Source organism: Epinephelus moara, chromosome 2 (genome assembly GCF_006386435.1).
Source record: "Epinephelus moara isolate mb chromosome 2, YSFRI_EMoa_1.0, whole genome shotgun sequence".
Taxonomy (NCBI): Eukaryota; Metazoa; Chordata; class Actinopteri; order Perciformes; family Serranidae; genus Epinephelus; species Epinephelus moara.
In genome coordinates, this window is record NC_065507.1 from 37,417,710 (window position 1) to 37,437,435 (window position 19,726).

The window sequence follows — 19,726 nt, forward strand, 5'->3', positions numbered from 1 at the left end:
AGAGGGATCCCTCCTCAGTTGCTCTTCCTGAGGTTTCTACCGTTTTTTTCCCCATTAAAGGGTTTTTTTTGGGGAGTTTTTCCTTATCCGCTGTGAGGGTCCAAAGGACAGAGGGATGTTGTATGCTGTAAAGCCCTGTGAGGCAAATTGTGATTTGTGATACTGGGCTTTATAAATAAAATTGATTGATTGATTGACCTGACATCAAGAAAAATACATGATACCAAACAACACAAATGCCAAAATAACTTTTGGCATTGTAGTTTTCTGCAAACCATGGATAGGTTTCATCTGATTATTATGTAGCAGATACATTGAAACTTGACACTTCAACAGCACTGTGTTTAACCCCTCCACCTCCAGATGACAAAGTCAGCTCATGTACTATGTCACTTTAGAAACATTGATATGATACGTATGAAAATACAAATGTAAAGGTTTGCAGAAACGTATAATGCCAACATTTCTCCTGGCGACTGGGCTGGTGTGTGTGCGTGTGTGTGCTCTACTGTTGAAGACTCTCAGTTTGAAAAAGTTATTGCAAAGTCAGTGGTGCTGAGGGTCAAATGTTGTGCGAAAGTGGTGCCCCATTTCTGGCTCTGACTCTGAAGTCCAACAGAACCAGCCAGCCACGCCTGCCTCCTTTGCCCAGCTGGACATCTTTTTAATAACCCAGCCCTAAAATAAACTGTGTTTCCCTTTTCATTATATGTCACTGTCCTTTCTCTGCTCATTAAAAGTCCAGTGCTGGAGTACCAAAGTGTCCCCTCAGGACCAGCTTTTAGACCTCTGCAGGACTTTGATGAAGAGACAGCAGAGAGATCTTAACTCTGAACTCACTAATGGACAGGACCTGCTGAACCTCAGCCTGAACTTTACCCTCTCTCCTGCCTTCATCACTTCATCTCTCCCTCCTGTTCTGTTATTGTTCAGCTAAGACTTGCACAGATTTGATCACTTTTAGCTTTTTAAAAAATAAATTTCTCTCACTGGATTATGAATGTAACTAAGATTAAACAAAAATCAGAACTGAATGAATGATAAATCTAAGAAAATTACAAGTAACTTTAAAAAGAAAAATGTTTGCAAGAGCCCTCACCCAGTCACTTTGTTTGATATGACTAATTGCCTAATTATGTTAAGACAAAACAAAACTGATTAAAAAAAAATTATCCCCGTGCCTAAAGATGGAGAATTGTTGATCAAGGCATTCCTAAATTACAGATTATGTTTCTTAAGGATCAGTTGAGTTTTTAAGTTGAATTGGCATTGAAGCTGGCCAAGCCTGTTGGTAAATGAAGTCCTTTGATTGGCTGTCACGAGAGCTGGAGATCATTTGCATGGTCCTGTTTAAAACAATCTAAAATAAGAGCCATAATAGTTCCAGCATTCACTCTTTTGTAGCAGAAAGTTAAGGCTTCTGCCTACCCTGTCATCACATAATTACCTTACATTACTGTGCAAATGTGGTATATTGCTGTAATTACACCAATATTTCCCTGTAATGGCCGTGGGAGATCGCTGTTTGCATAATCCTGTATATATTGATCTAAAATAAAAACTATAATAGCTAGAACATTCATTCTTTTTGCAGCAGAAAGCCAAGGTGTCTGTCTTCCCTGTCATCACATTGTACACTCATAATAATGTCATTACACTAGATTATGTGTCGTGCAAACAATGTGAAAACACGTGCAGGCGCCAGAGGAATGAATGATGAATATATCACACTGTCTTTGCACTCTGCTCATAAATATGAGCATATCTCAAAAATGTAATGATGTACAAAGTTCAAATATCTTATGGAGTGTTGAGAAATATCTTGTTTGTGTTTCTACATACAAACATATTTTGCATCAATATATTTTGTGTGTAAATCTGATGGAAAAATGTCAGATTTTTGAATTTTTGTTTACGACACAATTCAATATTTTAATCAGTTATTCTTTATTGACTTACATAACTTAGTTTGTAAAGACTTCAGGTATATGACGCATTTGAAGATATCCCAAGAAACAACATCACAGTAAGCTAAAATGCCAATGTAGGCACTGGGGCCGTACACATGTCCCATCTTTAACCGCCTGGAAAACGCAAGATCGGATGTTGGGCAAACTTTCAGGGGCGCGGAGGCAAGTGGCGTCTGAGGTTGCTGAATGACCATAACCAGCACTATATCATTGTTTTGTTAGTGTGTATTATGCCAAAAATATTTTCTGTTGGACAAATGTAAAGCTCAGGCAGCTCTGTACTAAAATGATGAACTTCTTCTCCATATTAACCACAGACTGCTGTGCTCCAAAAGTTGAACTGTGGTTATCTAGGTGCGCAGCCATCGCGCCCTGAAAAATAGGGGCTCGGGAAGGCATGCACGTCGCGATGATGTCACTCTGGCATTGCTCTGGTGCAAAAAATGCAGCATGTGTACGGCCTCTTTGTGTGCTAACTGGCTAACTAGCATCTTGAATCTGTCCTGTTGGTCTTCTGGCTTCCCTTCTTTAATGACGAATACAGACTACTGCCACCTGCTGCTATGGCGAGTTATTTCCCTCTTTGCTCTGTGCTCAAGTGCAACTTTTTGGCCCAACAGGCGACAAGCAGTGATGCACCACCCAGCCTTCATCACCACTAGTTCTTTGATGTTGGTTTGGTGTGTCAGCCCAGATGTCAGCCCCTAGGCATAGGGGTGGCAGATCAGAAAACACTCATACAAGTCATTTTTAAAGACACTGACAAACAATCTATTTTGTTGTTTGAGGATGGGAGAACACCAGTCTCCAGTGTCAGAGCCAGATGCTTCATACACCCATCCATCCACCCTGAAACAGAGCATAACCATGAGTCATTGTCAGCACTTTGAACAAAAAAAAGAAAAACAGCACAGTCATTTGTTCTGGAAAGGCAGTCGTGAATTTTAGGCCATTTAGGACAGATTTTCTGCTCACAGAGCTCTTTGAACTGCTCCTCACAGCTCCTAAAGTTTCTTTTGTCATTAAGAAATGAGATTCTCTTTGTTCAGAAAGCAATAAAGCGCAGATCATTGTAATGAGAATTGAGGCATTGTGACATTCAGACATTGTCCTGATTGTGTGAATTATGAGAGCAATTACAGCTGCGACAACAACACTTTGGCTGATCAACAGGCCGTTATCGCTCTCCTTCAACCCCCCCCTTCCTGTTAGTCCCCCCTCTCTCTCTCTCTCTCTCTCTCTCTCCATTTCCCTCTTTGTATTTTTGCTCATTGTAATGTGTGCTGACTCGTGGCATTTCAGCGGTGTACTGATTGTTAGAATTGTATGGAAGCAATTAGAGAAACATGTTTTGAGTGCACAACATTGACCGGGGTAATTGATCTCCATTTCTGTCTTTCTCTATTATTCCCTGTCCTCCCTTCTACCCCTAAATTTCCCTTTCTTCCTTCCCTCCTTTTCCCCCTCTACTACATTATCTCTATCCATCCAACCCTCAATTTCTCTTTTCATCTCCCGAAACATTTATTTTCTTTCTCTCTAAACACAGCCTCCATGCATGAACAACATTATGAAGCTGTTAAAGCCCAGATTTCTTAGGGGGTGGCCTTTTTTCTCTGTTCTCTTAAAATTGGCAATGATGCTTTCTGTTCACAGCCTCTGCTTCTGTCATCTCCTCCCCCCTGCAGGATTTCCTGGAGACTCTGGAGGACTTGGATTTGAGCTACAACAACCTGGTGGACATCCCCTGGGAGACCATCGCCCTGCTGGTCAGCGTCAACACCCTCAGCCTCGATCATAACCTCATAGAAAGCGTCCCCGAGGGAATCTTCTCCAACCTGCACAAACTGGCCAGGTCAGAGTCATGTCAGAACTCTTAACAGCATCAGCAGCCTGTGTGGGTTGAACAGAAAGAGGAAGAAAAAGCTCACAAAGGTGTGAACTTTAGCTTTTCATTGGAAATCCAAAGAGAAGTCTTTATATTTTGCATCGTCCTGCTTCCTTTGGCCTTTAAATTAAACTCCATGCAGCGCCCACAAATAACTACACTACACTTTCAGCCTATCAGCATTCAGCAAATCTGGACACTGTGACCATGGTCTTCTTGTACCAAGACAGTATATCCCATAAGTATAAATGTTCAGCACTGCAAAGGGGTATGATATAACATACAGCTGTAGCTTTCTTTATAGTTTGATGGATGTTTTTAGCCTCCTTTAACTCATAGTTTTATAGCACATGCACTGTGTGATGCAGTCTCAGCCACATGCACCGAACCTTATAGGCAGTTTGTCTTCAAACAAGCACTCATAAACCCACTGTGTGCTACCTGCCCACCACCACACCAACAGACTTAACTTAGAGGCCAGCTGGGTAAGAACATGGAACATTTAGAAACTAGAGAGATGGATATTTTAGTCAGGATTTGGTGGAGATAATGTTCTTTCAATCATCAGGATGCATAAGTAGGCAACAGTCATATTGGAAATATAAGAAAACTGAGGAAGTCACATTTTATGTAGGAATGTTACTGTATCTAGCAGCCCAATCCAGTCACTGGAAACTTTGTTTCTTTACATTTCAACAATGCTGTGGTTAACGTGTGCTTAAGTCTGAGCACAAAAACAACTTGGTTAAGGTTAAGAAAAGATCATTTTGGCTTAAAATACCTGGTTTTGGTAGAACCATCCCGGCTGGAAACACAGCAATATCTTGGTATAAGAAAAATAAACACATTTTAAGAAATGCTTTTTGTGGCACAGTCATTGCTGGAAAAGCAGTGGGTCAATAATAAACATCCTTGTTTGATGGCTAAAAAGCAACTAAACTCACTCAAACACTGTTATACCCTGATATATATTACACTTATCAAGGTATGTCTAAAAAGCTAGTGAAATGTGCTTGAGAACGAGCCGCTCATAAACCTCAAAGAATTATAAGAAGGCACAAGTTACACTGATGCATAATAAATTAGCAAAATTATTACTGGAAGAATTTTCAAAAAGCTGCAGCCAATTCTGCATTTGAACTCTAAATCTTCCAGAGACCAAAATATTTGAATAGATCCAGAATAAAGGACTCATCAAAGAGCTTCAGTGCGTCTCTCTTCTGGGAGTACATCTTTTTAAAGGGAATTCTTGTTTTGACTTAAGCATCAGAATTAAAATAAACCATAACGAATTATGTTTTGTTCAACTGTATCAGTCCCCCTGATGAGCTGCTTTTTTAATTTAATTGATTTTCAAACCAATTACGCATAAAACTAAAGCTTCAGGCGAGATATAACTGAACTGAAATCATGGCGCAAATCCCTCCATGAGGCTCAGTTCACTTTCAAAGGCAAACTCCTCTTCAGCAGTAGCAGCTTGCTCCACAGATGCCCAGTACGACCAGATCTCCACTGGAGCAGCTGGGGGTTCAGCATCTTGCCTGAGGGCACATTGATAGTAGATGATGGTAAATGTTACAGCCTTTACTGACTTCCAGACAGAATGGGAATGTGTACCACTGACCTCAGACAGACAATGCTGAATTGCTGTCCCAGGTGTTTTCACAGTCCAACCTCAATAAGGAGAGTAAAATACACATGAACTTAACCTACATAATATTATAAACTAAGACAAAAGAATCATAACAACAAATATATTGTCATCAAATGGATGGACGGACGGACGGACGGACAGACGATAGATAGATAGATAGATAGATAGATAGATAGATAGACAGACAGACAGACAGACAGACAGACAGACGATGGATGGATGGACGGATGGATGGATGGATGGATAATACTGTATTTTTCTCCCTTAGGAGAAATTTGTCTTGGACATTTGAGAGAACAGAAGCCCTGCACGTAGTAATTGCAGGGATACCATGCACAATGTTGTTTTACAGCAAATGGCCTACATTAAATGTACAGTGCAACAGATTTGGGGTTTGCAGAAACATACAGTACCAACATTTTCTTCTGGCGAGCCACTGTTTCACCTGTGACACCTCCCTAATTAAAGAAGATTGGTTTCCTGTTTTTGACTTGTTTTGTGCTTTATTATTCCTGGCTTCTGCCCTGTAAACCACTTCTAGTTTGGCCTTTGTGGTTTTGGAAATAAGAGGTTGTTCTTATTAGACGTGGCTGCATGTGTGCAATGAGTAATTTTACTCTCCTGGCACAAAATAACATTTGAACCCCATTAACAGTAATCAATTTCAATTTACGTCCCAGCAACCAACAGTCATCGATGTGCAAGAAGGAAAATCAGCCAGGTTTTTGATAAATAGTGGTGCATTTATTAAAAAGGGCTGTAATGGGTTGTTTTTGCCCTGGAGACACAAAACTTATGGACCAGCTGGTGTAACTCTGAATGTATCCGTGTGCACAGGTGAGTGTTCACTCACAAATGAACACACCATGAGGCTGCTGCCCATGAAATAACATAATTGAAATTTGTAAAGTGCAGCATGCTCGCTGCTCTCAACAGCTATTAACTTCTTGTTAAGTCATCGCTGTTGTTGAATATTTCTGCAGGGACTTTGGGAGAAAATAGACTTCCCCATGTTTGTTGCTGACGACAGTGAAATATTTGAATCGCCTACAATATTACCAGTCATCAGGTCCAATGTTTTGGCCAGCAAATTACTGTTCCAATTCCCAGAGATGGTGCAGTGGCTGAATGACAAAAAATACACCCTGGAATATTTGTCCATTGTTGGATCTCATTAGTCTGATGATATTTTGTGATGCAGTGCAATTTTACTTTTGTGTGAGCCCAGTTTCCCTCAACCTGCCCCGTCTTGTTCTACTTTAATTAGACATTTTTACATGTTGGTCAGAATGCCTCTGAGAAGAGCACAAACGTCTTTGATTCAGCTGTGGTTCTTGCATGTTGAGCAGGACACAGATAGTTTGTTGAGCAGGACAGAGATAGTTTGCTGAAAACATTTATATGCACTCCCTGTTCACAAAGCATTATGTCACATGGCTACATTGCATTCGGTGTATATTCTGCTGATATAGAGATCTGTGCTTCTTCTGCAGTAGATCTTCCTTCCTGCATCAGGAGTACTTTGATCCTTATGGTGAGATTGACCTTAAAATCTGACATTTAAAGCTGCATTAATTGGTTATCCTGGCCTCGAGGGGGGCAGAATAACTCTTGAATATGCTGACAGACACATTGCCCTAACATGTTATTACCTTTCTAAAGTTGTTATCACTAATGGATTAGCAGGTGATTGTCTTAACACATCCAACAGTTGCAGAGCAACATTGTCATTCATCTGGAGTGATGCTGGTGTCCATTTAATGATATTCACTCTCTTTTAGCTCTCTTTTTGGTCTCCACCAATTCCTATCAAAATATCTATCTCTTCAGCTGCTAAATGCTCCACTATGTTCACCAGCTAGTCTCTAACTGTGTCTGCTGTTTGATGCTGAGCAGGAAGTGAACAGTGGGTTAATGAGAGCTTGCTAATTAAACTGTAAGTGTTGCATAAAACCAAAACTAGAAGCTAAAAGAGGATTTCAAAAAAATCTCTGTGAGTTTGTCACCGCAAGCAAACTGTCATTTCAACCCAGTCTTACACTGAAGTTGTCGAAATCTGCTGCTTGGTTAGTGTCTTCCAGTGCCAGGCACAGATGAAAAAAGCTGTCCTTTCACTTTGGCATAATACACAGCCAGCCGCCGGTATAGTTTAACAGTGCCCGGCAGTATCAGGGTGAAACGCGGCTGGATAAAAACAGATGTTAACGCAGCAAAAGTCAAAGTACGGTGTGTGGGATGGGTGGTGGATGGGTCCAACAAGAACCAACCTTAACCTTGGAATCCAGTGTTCACTTCCCATAAGACTGTGAAGCTAAACCCTGTTCTTTTTCTCTTCCCAACAATGTGCGTGTGTTGGCAAAACGTAACAACATGCATTTGTTGTTGAAGGGGAAAAAAAACATAAATTTACGGTGTATTACCGATATAGTGCATTTATTTTAAAAGAAAATGTATGCAAACTTTCCTGTGAAAAGGGAAGTATGATTTGAAAGAAGACCATGCAGTGTCCCAGAATGTCAACAACCAACACACCCCTTGCACATCGTACCTGGACATGGAAAGTCCATGACCAAACGTTTATGTGTGACGAAGTCAGAGTGAGAATGTATTGGTCATTTGCTTTCATATAATTCATTTTAAATTAGAAAAAGGTAAACATTTTAGTGGACACCATAGTATTCACATACATCTGTGATGCTAAGGGTGTCTGGATCTGCCTCAAGAAAAAAGGGTAGCTACACAAGGGTCTGAAATTTAGGAGGAAAGGAGGGAAAAAAAGAAAAAATCGAATGGGCTGTGAATACGTGTTACAGCACTGTCATCTGTTAATGTTGTGATGACTTTCTGTTGTGCCTGAAGCCTATCCCTTTTCCTTAGGAAATATTCTCTTGACTTACCAGCACATCCTGGGCACTTTGTGTTTAAGTGTCTCTGGAGCTTTGATAGTTTTAGCGCCTCATTTGACCGGATTTCCCTGCATTCAACACTTTATGCCTTTGGCTTAGCATCCCTGCCTGCCATTATGAATCCAGATTTAATGTATTCAGGGTCATATTTCCTCACCACAAGCTTTGGAGCTTTTACTGGAGCAGGGTTGTCTCCCACATCACTTTTCATTTCAAAAACATCCATTTGTGTCACTGCATTCGAGGGAACGTTAGTGAGCTAACAGCTGCAAAACATGTCTCTGCCTCATGATGTGTTATGATTGGTGTGGTGATATTTAAATGCAAGTGGTTCTTGAAATTATGGATTTTAGCCTGACATTTTTGTAAATTACCACAAACTGTATTTTTTTATTTAATCTAACCATTTGATGGTACCTCTGAGGCCCATCAGTGAATATAGTCGATAAAGAAAAAGCCTTTCATCCTTTTTAAATAAAAAGTGAAGAAATTAATAAGAATGTTGATTTAATGAGTAAAGAAATGATTGAATTGATCTACTTTTATAACACTGAACTTCACCATATATACCTCAGCTGCAGCCAGAAGGAGAGAGATTAAGGAATATTGGAACTGTGTTTCTGCAAATTCATTATATTTGCAAGTTTTTATGTTGAAACAGTGCCATGGCTAACGTATAGTTAGGTTTAGGCACAAAACCACTTGATTCTGGTTGGGAAAAGATCATGTTTTTGGTTTGAATGCCTACTTCTTTTGCTACCATCCTGGCTGGAAACACAGTGATGCTCAGTTTAAAAAAAAAAAAAAAAAAGGTCAGCAAGGAAAAACTGCAACAGGCTGCTACAAGACACCCAGGTTTTGGCTGCAGGTAAAACAGCAATTACTCGCTAAATCACAACCACTTTTTGTTGTTTGTTGGTCTTGGACAGTGGTCCACAGCTTTGCAGCTGAGATGAAACGTCATCCACTATCCATTCCAGTCTGTCAGACATGACTGCCCACCTCAGATTACAACTAATTAATCAAGCTTTTCCAAAGCTTTCTTCACGCTGCCAAGAATATCATTGTGGTGGAGAAATGTCTAAATCCATTTAGTTTTAATTTAGGTTATTAGCTAATTCCCTTAATGCCCAAAATAAAGCTCTAATTCTATTAGATCTATTTTCATTGGTAAATGTTCATGTTGTCACTTAACTAGAAATGTACAGTATGTAAATTAGCTACCTGCCAAAACTTTCTTTGGTTCAGTGTCTGTTGATTAACAGTATATTCTACAAATTAACAAATTGATTTTTTCCTTTCTTTGATGAGAGAATGAGATGAAAGTTAAAGACTGATTCCTCTTTCTGTGTCTCTGTCCCCATCACCAGATTGGACATGACATCCAACAAGCTAAAGAAGATTCCTCCAGACCCACTGTTCCTGCGGATTCCCGTGTATGCCAAGATGAAGGGTTCTCCTCTCACGGCGCTGGTGTTAAGTTTCGGTGGGAACCCTCTGCATTGTAACTGTGAGCTGGTCTGGCTCCGCAGACTGACCAGAGAGGACGACCTGGAGACCTGTGCTTCGCCCAAAGACCTGGCTGGCAAATACTTCTGGACCATTAGAGAGGTTTGTTAAAGTTCTTGGAGTAATTTCATGTCATAGAATCCACAGGATACTGATAGTAAACACTCTGAACTAATGGAGAGGTCAGACATTACAGTGTGTATTCTGTACTGCAGAGCTAATTTCCTCCACAATATAGAGACAAGGATATAGTAATGCACAAGTGCATCATCACACTTGGCCCTTTAATTAAAAAAAAGAAGAAAATTGTCATCCACTTTTAAAGTTGGTAAAGACCATTGGTTTGAGCATCATTGAGTTCAACTAATGTAAATCTCCAGTGTTGTTTTGGGACACTTGCAGCTTAGCAACACAACAGCAAAAATGTGGGCAATGTACATTTTTACAAACCACATAAATGTTACATTTGCATGTTATTATGTAGCAGATATGTTGAAACTTAATGTTTTAACAATACTGTGATTAACGTGGTTAGGTTTAGGCACAAAAACCCTTGGTTATGGTTTAGAAAAGATCTCATGTTTTGAATTAAAACACCCAGTTTCTTGGGCTCTGTCTGCGTTGGAAAAGCAGCAATGTCTCCAAAAAAAAACAACCGGATTTCGTGCCACTGTCCCAGCAGGAAACACAGTGATGTCTCAGTATAAAGCAGCCACTTTTGGTGGCGCCATCCCCACTGAAAACGCAGCAATGACTTGCTAAAAAAAAAAAACCTTTTTTTTTTTTTTTTTTGTCGTCTCAAACAGTGGTCTGTCCATAAATTTACAGACGTCTCGCCTCACGCCATCTCCTCCACACCGTGATGATAAAGTCAGCTTATATTTTATGTCACTGTAGAAATGTTGAAATGATATGATATAAAGTGCAAACCCAATATATTTATGGTTTGCAGAAACTTACAATGCCAGCATTTTCTTCTGCCAACTGGGCTGGGCTTTGTGTAATTGAGTTCTGATTTAGAATGTTGATGAAACTTTGACCAACGTCCAGGAAGTATTTTCTGTTTTCATGGTTAACTAAAGATTGTGGTAAGTTACAGATATTATTTGGGCCTACACACTGCTTAAAGGGGCCAGTGGGATGATGTATATTTAGAGATGAAGATTCATCATTACAGTGATTTTTAGGAGCCATATGTGTTACATGTACCATTTACATGGATTTGTTGAGGCTTGGACCTGCTTTGAAGTCTGCAAACAGAGGTCGTCTAAAGTGGCCCCTGGTTGATCTTATTACCTTTCTGGGAATAATAACACAAATATTGTTCTTCTTGATAACAGAAGCCTGAAGTCATCATTAGCTTGCTAATTCTGTCACTTAAAAATGTGTGATTTAAACATGGTAGTCATAGAAATTGCATTCTGTGTGTTTGGCATCATAATCCACAAATCCCTGCAGCAAAATGTGTTTTTTGTGCTGTCTTAACTTTCAGCCCTTTGTGGATTCATGATCACTTTCTTTCTCAAGGACACTTGAACAGGGCAGATGGTTGGTGTCACAGAGGAGTGAACCTTCTGGTGAAAGTGTGGAGTCATGGAGTTTGATATGCAAAAATGCAGAACCATGACATTGCATTATGTATTTATCCCTTATATTGTAAAGGAGCTAGAAAGCAGTCACTTATATCACTGTAGAGTTAGAAGACACAGAGATGGGAAACAGAGGCTCCTTTTATGTGGCAGGAAATACCCAGGATCTGCTTTAAAGTAATGTGGGTCAAATTAAGCCATATAAGGAGGAAACATAAAACAGGTGTGGTCCCCCATTTGGCCTTTATGCACATAGCTTTGTCTATTTATTGGTTTATTTAACAAAGACAATTCACATTAAAAAACATTACTGTGGTAGTAAAGCTGTTTTCCAACAGAAGTCCCTGGAGACGTGCTACAAAGGCAACAATAGAATATTACATTAATACAAAATGCTTTTTTCCTAAATAAAATGTGAGTTAAGTTAACCCTAGCAGTCCCAGTGTTCTGCCAGTGTGAAGCTTTCACACGACGCGTTTGGTTTATCTTACTGTCAATCAGCATATCAATAGCCATGATCCCTGTGTGCAAAATGCTTCGCTGTAAACCCTCGTCACATGTTGTCATGGCAATCCAAGCAAGTGCATGTCAGAGTCTGATTGTTTCTTATTCTCCTCGATGGGGGGAGATGCTCTAAGGAGTTCATTAAATAACTTCCTGTGTTATTTGTTCATAATGATGCTTTAGTGAACTTTTCACACTCGACTTGAGGCCTGAGGGGGAGAATTCCATTGGTATACTGACAACAGGAATGTTCACCAGAGCTGTTGCCCGTGAACAGGCACTTCTGAGTGGTTGGATGTAATGCCAAATTCTCTCGCAGCAGCTCTGGGGGACATTCCTGCAGTTGGCATACCAATGGCACGCTCCCTCAAAATTTGTGACATCTGTGGCATTGTATTGTGCAATCAAACTGCACATTTTTGAGTGTCCCTTAATAGTGACCAGTCTGTGACACGTGTAGTAATCCACAAAAAAAGAAACATTGTCAGGACATACTTTAAAATGACTCATAGTTCACATGGTTCTGAACACTAGTCTTCTGGGGAAAGTCCTGTGGTTTGTGGCCCATCCACCACCCCAACCTGCCTCCTTACTGGACCACTTCCTTGTTCACTCCCATCAGTGCACTGGTCACCATGATCGCAGCCTTCTAAAATACATGGATTATGCACGAATTACTGGTCCAAGATTACATGGATTTATGTATGCACTTGGATGCATTACTTTATGTAGAAAAAGGCACGAACAGTTCCTGAGAACAGCCTGAATAATCATGCTATTTAATCGGCTTGATACACCACACCTGTCAGTTTAAGAGATTATGGAATATGTTGGCAAAGTGTCGACTAAAACGGAATTTACAAAAAATTTCAACAAAATTTGCTAGAAAAAAGCTTTTTGTATGCACAGAAAATGTATTAAATCATTTATAACTCATTAACTCATGAAAAATGGGAGCAAACACAAAAATGTTGCATTTATATCTTTGTTGAATGTGACAGACAGTATGTACCATTGTAGCATATGTAGCATAATATGTAGTATTGTCATAAATCAGTCCTTCCAGAAAATCACGATCTTGTGATCGCAATAATTAACGCAAATTCAACGTAAGTCTGCAATATTTGCGAGGGCTTGCAATTTTTCAAAAGACCCGTGATTTTTCCGCGTTTTTCCACATTTTCCAGCTGAGCGGAAGACGTTCGCAACGTCATTTGAAACGTCATCAGAGGTGCAGTATGGAGAAACGCTCTGTATTGACATAAGAATTTGCACTGTTTAAATGCATACAATATGTGCTGAATGTATTAAAATGTTATGTTTACAGTAACATTGTCTGGTTTGAGAGCTACAGTGTTCACTCAGGATTTTTTGCAACATTATTGGAGTCCATGTTTTGAAATTAATTAAATAAAACTAAACAAGAGAACTATAAAAAAAAAAACATTTGCAGCTATTTTTGTAATATTCAGTATGATTATTATAGCAAGTGATTACATGACTTATTTTTTTTGGAGGTAGTAGTTTTCTCCTTTTGTCATTAGCTGCAATTTTTGTAATTAGCTGCAATTTCCCACAAAAAATCACAGAAAAATGTTGCAATTTTTATCGATTTTTTTGACAAAATTGGTCGCAAATTCAAGTTTTTTTGCCGCGAGATCCTGGAGGGACTGATTAATATGTGCCTGCATGGATAACAGTTTAACAAGTCGTAGCTACATGTCTGCTACATTAAGAAACAGAAACACCGCTGCACATTTGCTTTGAGGAGGAGTAACGTTTGAATGTTGTTCATATGTTGATCCATTTCTACAACATAATAAATGTCAACAGACACGAACGACAGTATAAAGCAGCTTATAGCTGCATTGCTAAGCTAAACCAGTGGAGATGTGTTGTTGCCGAATCTTGCAGTTAGATGTTATAGGACTAAAGGTCGGGCAGCAACTGAGAGATCTGTTCTTCACCTGCTGGGAAAATGATGCTGTACAACAGCAGAGCTATAATGATGCTTAGAGAGATAACAGAATGAAGTGGTGTGGTTCAAGATGTTACCTTAAAGCGGATGATAAAGAGGGTTTTGCCTCACCTGGAGATCTTAAGGAGCCGACCCCACTGGGCTGTTTGAGAGCTCCAATGATAAGTGGAGGTGCACCATGAGATAAAGATGGGATTAATTGGTATCTTCTTGGAGAGGATGATGTACAGACCTTTGCCTCACCTCGAGTAATAGTCATGGACCTCCCTCAGAGAGGTGCTGTAGGATCACTATAAGAGGATTAGCCTTGTAAAGAGGTCGATCCAGAGACCTCTGTGTCACCAAAGTGTCTGGGCATATTAATACTCTGAGAGTTAATAGCCTCTTTCCCGTTGCAAGGACAAGTGAGCCGCCATTGCATCCATTAGAGGTCAGACATTAGCCATCAGCTGCCAAGGGAATTCCTGCTTTGAAATCAATGGAAGCTGCTCAGCTTTTTCTTTGCATCTGCACTGCTTCTTCTCTGACAGAAAGCTCAAAAATTCAAGAGGTTAAATTCACCTGAATATGGAGAAAATGTTGACTCCAGTTGGAGTTTGAGGGTTAACTGGACAAACCAGATATTTACTGACCCCATTTAAGTGCTCCATATTCTTTTCCCTCCAGTGACCAACTTCACATTCTTATACTTTCACACTCACATTAGGGAGCAGCCCAGTTCAATCAGAGCATTTTACTCTGAGCATCACGGGAACAATTGAGGGTTAGAATGTAATACAAGACTGAAAGGCACTAGTGATGTATTTGAAGCTTCAGCCCAGCAGTCATCAGGTTAGCAATCTTCTTTGCTGGTAACAAGACCCAAGAAGGACCCAGAAAAAGGTGTGAAGATGCACTGAGTGGTAGGAATGATGAGTAAGCTGGGGTAAGCCTTGGCAGGCCCTGCTTGGCATAGCAATAATACTCCACTAGGGTTTTGGCTGGCTTTATACTGGCTTAGGTGCCAGTGGGTGGGTTTTAAATATTGCAAGGGCTGAAAAACTCACTTAATCTTCATGTGTTCACAATAGAACTCCTTCAGAAAGTCTGCTGTTGGATGACCACTAGAAGCCAGTCAGAGCCTGTATTTCTCTAAACTCCTTAGATATTGTATTAATCTTGTAGCCTCTTTTATTGTTGTTTTTTTCCTTGATGTTTTGAATTTTTTTAAGTCACTTCTGTTATCAACCTCTTTGCTCTTGACAGTACTGTAACCTTTTTTTAAGGGTTTTTGGAGTGAATGCTACAAAAATGCACACACAGTGGTTCCATATGATATACAGTATGATTTAGCGCCCCATGACTGATGTTACGTCCTTAATGTAAAGTAATGTAAAGTAATGTAGTAATGCAAGCTATTTAGCCTTTCAGCGACTGCAGACCAGATTTCATTGCGCTTGTGATGTACCCCAATGATATAACAAATAAAAATAAAAAATCCTGTTATATTTCATACAGATTAGATGCTTCAGAGTGGGTGGAGGAACACCACTTTGTGTTCATCATAAAAGTTACAGTAATTGCTTTGGGGCATGTTAACATGCATTTCATTGCTTCACTTTATTGAGCTTCCCTGTAAACAATTAAGTTGGATTCTGTAATCAGGATATTTTGAATTGTATGTGTAAGGTATATTGCCCATATAACCACAGCAACTGACAGTATGTTCCACAAGCTTACATTTTTGAATCAATAAAGTGTGGGGACTTATATTTTTTGGTTTCATGTCTCTTAACAGGAGGAGTTTGTGTGCGAGCCCCCAATGATAACTCGCCATACCTCCAAGATGTTTGTGATGGAGGGTCAGGAGGTCAGCCTGCGCTGTAAATCCATTGGAGATCCTGAGCCCTCAACACATTGGGTCAGTCCTGATGGAAAGCTGATTGGCAACACATCCAGAACCATCTGCTACGAGAACGGCTCGCTTGACATCCTAAAGGCATCCGTTAAGGTGGAGACGTGGTTTCATTTTCATGAAATACGGTTATGTGATCAATCTGTTAAGTTATTTTAAAACTGTCAGTGTGCTTTCTATGCATTTCTGTTTTATTGTATAAATTCAAATACCAAAAACAATTCCTTTTTGTAGCTTTTTATGATCTACCCTTTAGTGGGTATAGCTTAAGATCAGTGACTACATTTATAAAGAGCATTTGAAAACAAGTAATGCACTTTTTGGGGGGATTAAAATATACTTTTTTTGTGATTATAAAGCATGTTTATTGCTTAATAAGCTATTGTGGACTTTATTAGCATTTTGTTTTGAATTTACAATACCAGATTGAAGAGTAACATGCATAAAAAGTAGCATAAAAATAAAAAAGAGATGGAATATATTTAACATTTCCTAAACACATACTTTTGGCTTAAGTGCAACTTTAGGAACATCAAATACAATTACTGCCTGCATTTGGCAGGAAAATTAGCAAATCAACTGTTAGCTGTTAGCTTGCCACCAAGAAATCTTAAGCTCCATTTGTTTATTACATTTGTCAGTGTGAAATCTGTTACAACAAAATAGATCTTTGTTCAAATGTTTTTGACTGCCAAAACATCATCATGACTTAAGCAAATCAAAAATAAAGAGTCTGTTCATTATAATTGGTTTCATGGGGAACTCACAATCAGAGTAAAAGTGAGGTTAATGTTGGGTATCCTCTTTTCTTCTCCAATGATTTCTAGGATTCTGGAAAGTTTACGTGCATAGCATCTAATGCAGCTGGGGAGGCCACCGCTCCTGTTGAGTTAGTCGTCAACCCTTCGCCACACTTTGACCCCAAACTGGACCCCGACCCAGGGCCTTCAGACATCCCCACATCCATCAAATCCAATGCCAGCGGAGGTCAGGCCCGGTACGACCAGCAGAGGGTCAGTGTGTCGGATCTAACATCCAGTTCTGCTACCATTCGATGGCCCCCACAGAACCACATACCCGGAGTCCGCATGTACCAGATCCAGTACAACAGCTCCACAGACGATATCCTCATATACAGGTAAAAGGCTGAAGAAGATGAAACTTCTGCATATACAAGCCATCCTCAGTGTTCAGACAGAATTACAGAGTATTAGTCCGAATCTAAAACAACAGGTTTCTGCTCCACAGTAGATAAACACAAAGAATGCTCCTGATGTGCAATGAAACCATTGCCGGATCGCAGGTACACTTTAGAGAAACAAAGACCTTCATAGGACACATGACTTTTCCTCTGTGCTTACTAGTAATGCACTTGATTAAAGAAGGTGATGTTCCTGATTTAAAGCCCAGTTGCTAGAAGAAAATGTTGGCATTGTACATGTCTGCAGTTTGCACGTTTCACCATATCAGCATTTCAAATGTTATGTAGTATATGAGCTGACTTTGTCTTCTGGAGGTGGAGGGAATGATGACTTGCGTGTCACCTAGGCCAGATGGCTGCTGAGCTGCAGACCACTGTTGAAGACCAACGAACAAAAACCGTGTGTTTTAGCAAGTCACTGCTGTGTTTCCAGCAGCTTTTAGGTATTTTTTAACAACCTGTCGCTGTTATTTGACCAGGGATAGTGTTACAAAAAGTGGTTGTTTTTACTGAAACATCGCTGCATTTCCAACAAGGACTGTGCTACAAAAAACAGGTATTTTAAGCCAAAACATGATCTTTTCCTAACCATAACCAGTTTTGGGCTAGTTAATCTAAAATCGTAATTTATTACTCAATATTCATAACTCTTTTCAAAAGTTAAGTTATTACTTTATTTATTACTCCCTGCCATCAGTAATACATAACACTACTTGTCATATTACTTCTCCATTACACCCCACAGAATTGGTAATTACATCTTTTCTCCTCAAAATTCAGACTTTGCATGTGCGCCTCTGTGTTAATGTCAGGGTAATTGTTAATTTAAATCCAGACTTCTTCTATTGCCTGTGGCATATGTTTTCCCAAGAATCTGACTGAAAGATGGACAGTTAATCCTGGAGTCTGGCAATATCTCATCCTCCCTATACCCAGCCACAACCTTAATTTGTAGCTGCAGCTGTCCACAATTAAACCCAGTTGCGGTTGTTTAGCCAGTGTAAGGTTGCAGCCATCCTGCATGGCCACCGAGGTCTCACCTTTGGTGGGGTGTATTTCCTGGAGCTTCACGTTGCTGCGCTGTAGTAGTTGGTGTTTCAGACCAAAGGTTTGAGGACATGTTTTTCGCAGTAGAAAGACTGCGACTGTCACCACCTACAGTAACAGTGATCTTGTCATTTTTCCTCCTGACAAAGTTAAAGTAATTGGAATATTTCCAGCCACTTAAGGTAAACTTTTCCATCTTCCAAACTAGCTTGCTACTTTGTGACATACATGCCCAGTGCAACGATTGCGTGTTACGCGAGCGGTTACGTCAGTTGGAGGCCTCCACGTGGGGAAGACAGACATGACGCTCGGCCAATCATTGCATTCGGACCAAATGCAATGATTGGCCGAGCGTCATGTCTGTCTTCCCCACGTGGAGGCCTCCCCAGAGTTTTTATCTCTGGTGGAATTCACTTACATTTTAGTGTGCCATCAGCTTATTAATAGCATTTTAACCTAAACAAAGAAAAGCGTAAAATTTCCAGAACGGTAAATGTTGCTTTAAGTCAAAATAAATTCTTTCAAAATACACTTTCATTTTCACAGGAAATGTACAGTTTGCATACTGTCGCTTTCAAAATAAATGCACCACGTTGGTACAACACAGGGAATTGACGTTTTTTTTTCCTTCAAAAACAAACGCACGTGGTTACATTTTGCCAGCACATGCACATGGTTGGGTTTAGAAATAAAGAACAGGGTTTGGCGTAAGCGAACACTGGCCTCCCGGGTGAAGGGTGGTGGTTGTTGGACCCATCCACCACCCCTCCCGCCTGCCCTACTCAGATCATCACTGCCTTAACTTTAGTTGTTTTATCGTTACATTTCCCCTTGACGCTGTCAGGCACTATTAAACAATAATTGCGACCGGTCGCATACCACGCTGACATGAAAGGACAGCTTTTGTCGTCGGTGTCTGATGCTGGAAGTCACTGTTTGACTTCGGATTGAGACCGGTGTGGTTTCTGCCCAACACTGACCATAACCCTATGATTTTTGTGCCTAAACCTCACCACACATTAACCACAGCATTTTTGAAATGATAAGAAATGTAAAGTTTCAGCATATCCTCTACGTAATCACATACAAATGTAAAGTAGCCCTGGTTTGCAGAAATGTACAATGCCAACATTTCTGCAGCAGTTAGGTTGTGATTATCTGGAGTAATCCACCACTCAGGACAGTGGGAAAGAGTGCTTGTATGTGACGAAGATCTACAGGGAAAAAAGGAGTAGTGCATCTTTCCTGGGGATCATTTCTGCCTGAAGTATAAAAATACAGTTTCTGCCTAGTTGCTGATGAGGCTGGATGCTTTGATAAACTGAGATTATATTCAATTTACATGCCATAAATTGAAATCACTGTAAATAGCACAGTTTTCAGCTCCAACAAAGCATCCTGTTCCACTCTGTCTCACAGTAACATGCATGTTCTCTATCATCTTGTTCCAGTTCTTTGCTGAGGTTTTATGCTATTAACACTAAGTGAAATACTCAAACCCAAGAATCTATGTTTGCACTACATCGATTTTCTAGATGTCTGCTGCATCATTTTAGACACATTTCCCTAAAACTCCTCCAGATATA

The 19,726-nt window shown here is 40.0% G+C and overlaps 1 protein-coding gene across 1 annotated transcript in view; it reads left to right on the forward strand.

Moving 5' to 3' along the window:
• The window catches only part of si:cabz01090165.1 (uncharacterized protein LOC100333421 homolog), a 531,188-nt gene that overhangs the window by 450,324 nt on the left and 61,138 nt on the right, over window positions 1-19,726 (forward strand). The window contains exons 8-11 of the mRNA XM_050061021.1: window positions 3,659-3,825; window positions 9,789-10,029; window positions 15,776-15,988; window positions 16,720-17,030. Coding sequence (XP_049916978.1) covers window positions 3,659-3,825; window positions 9,789-10,029; window positions 15,776-15,988; window positions 16,720-17,030 — 932 coding nt within the window. The remainder of the gene's footprint in view (window positions 1-3,658; window positions 3,826-9,788; window positions 10,030-15,775; window positions 15,989-16,719; window positions 17,031-19,726) is intronic.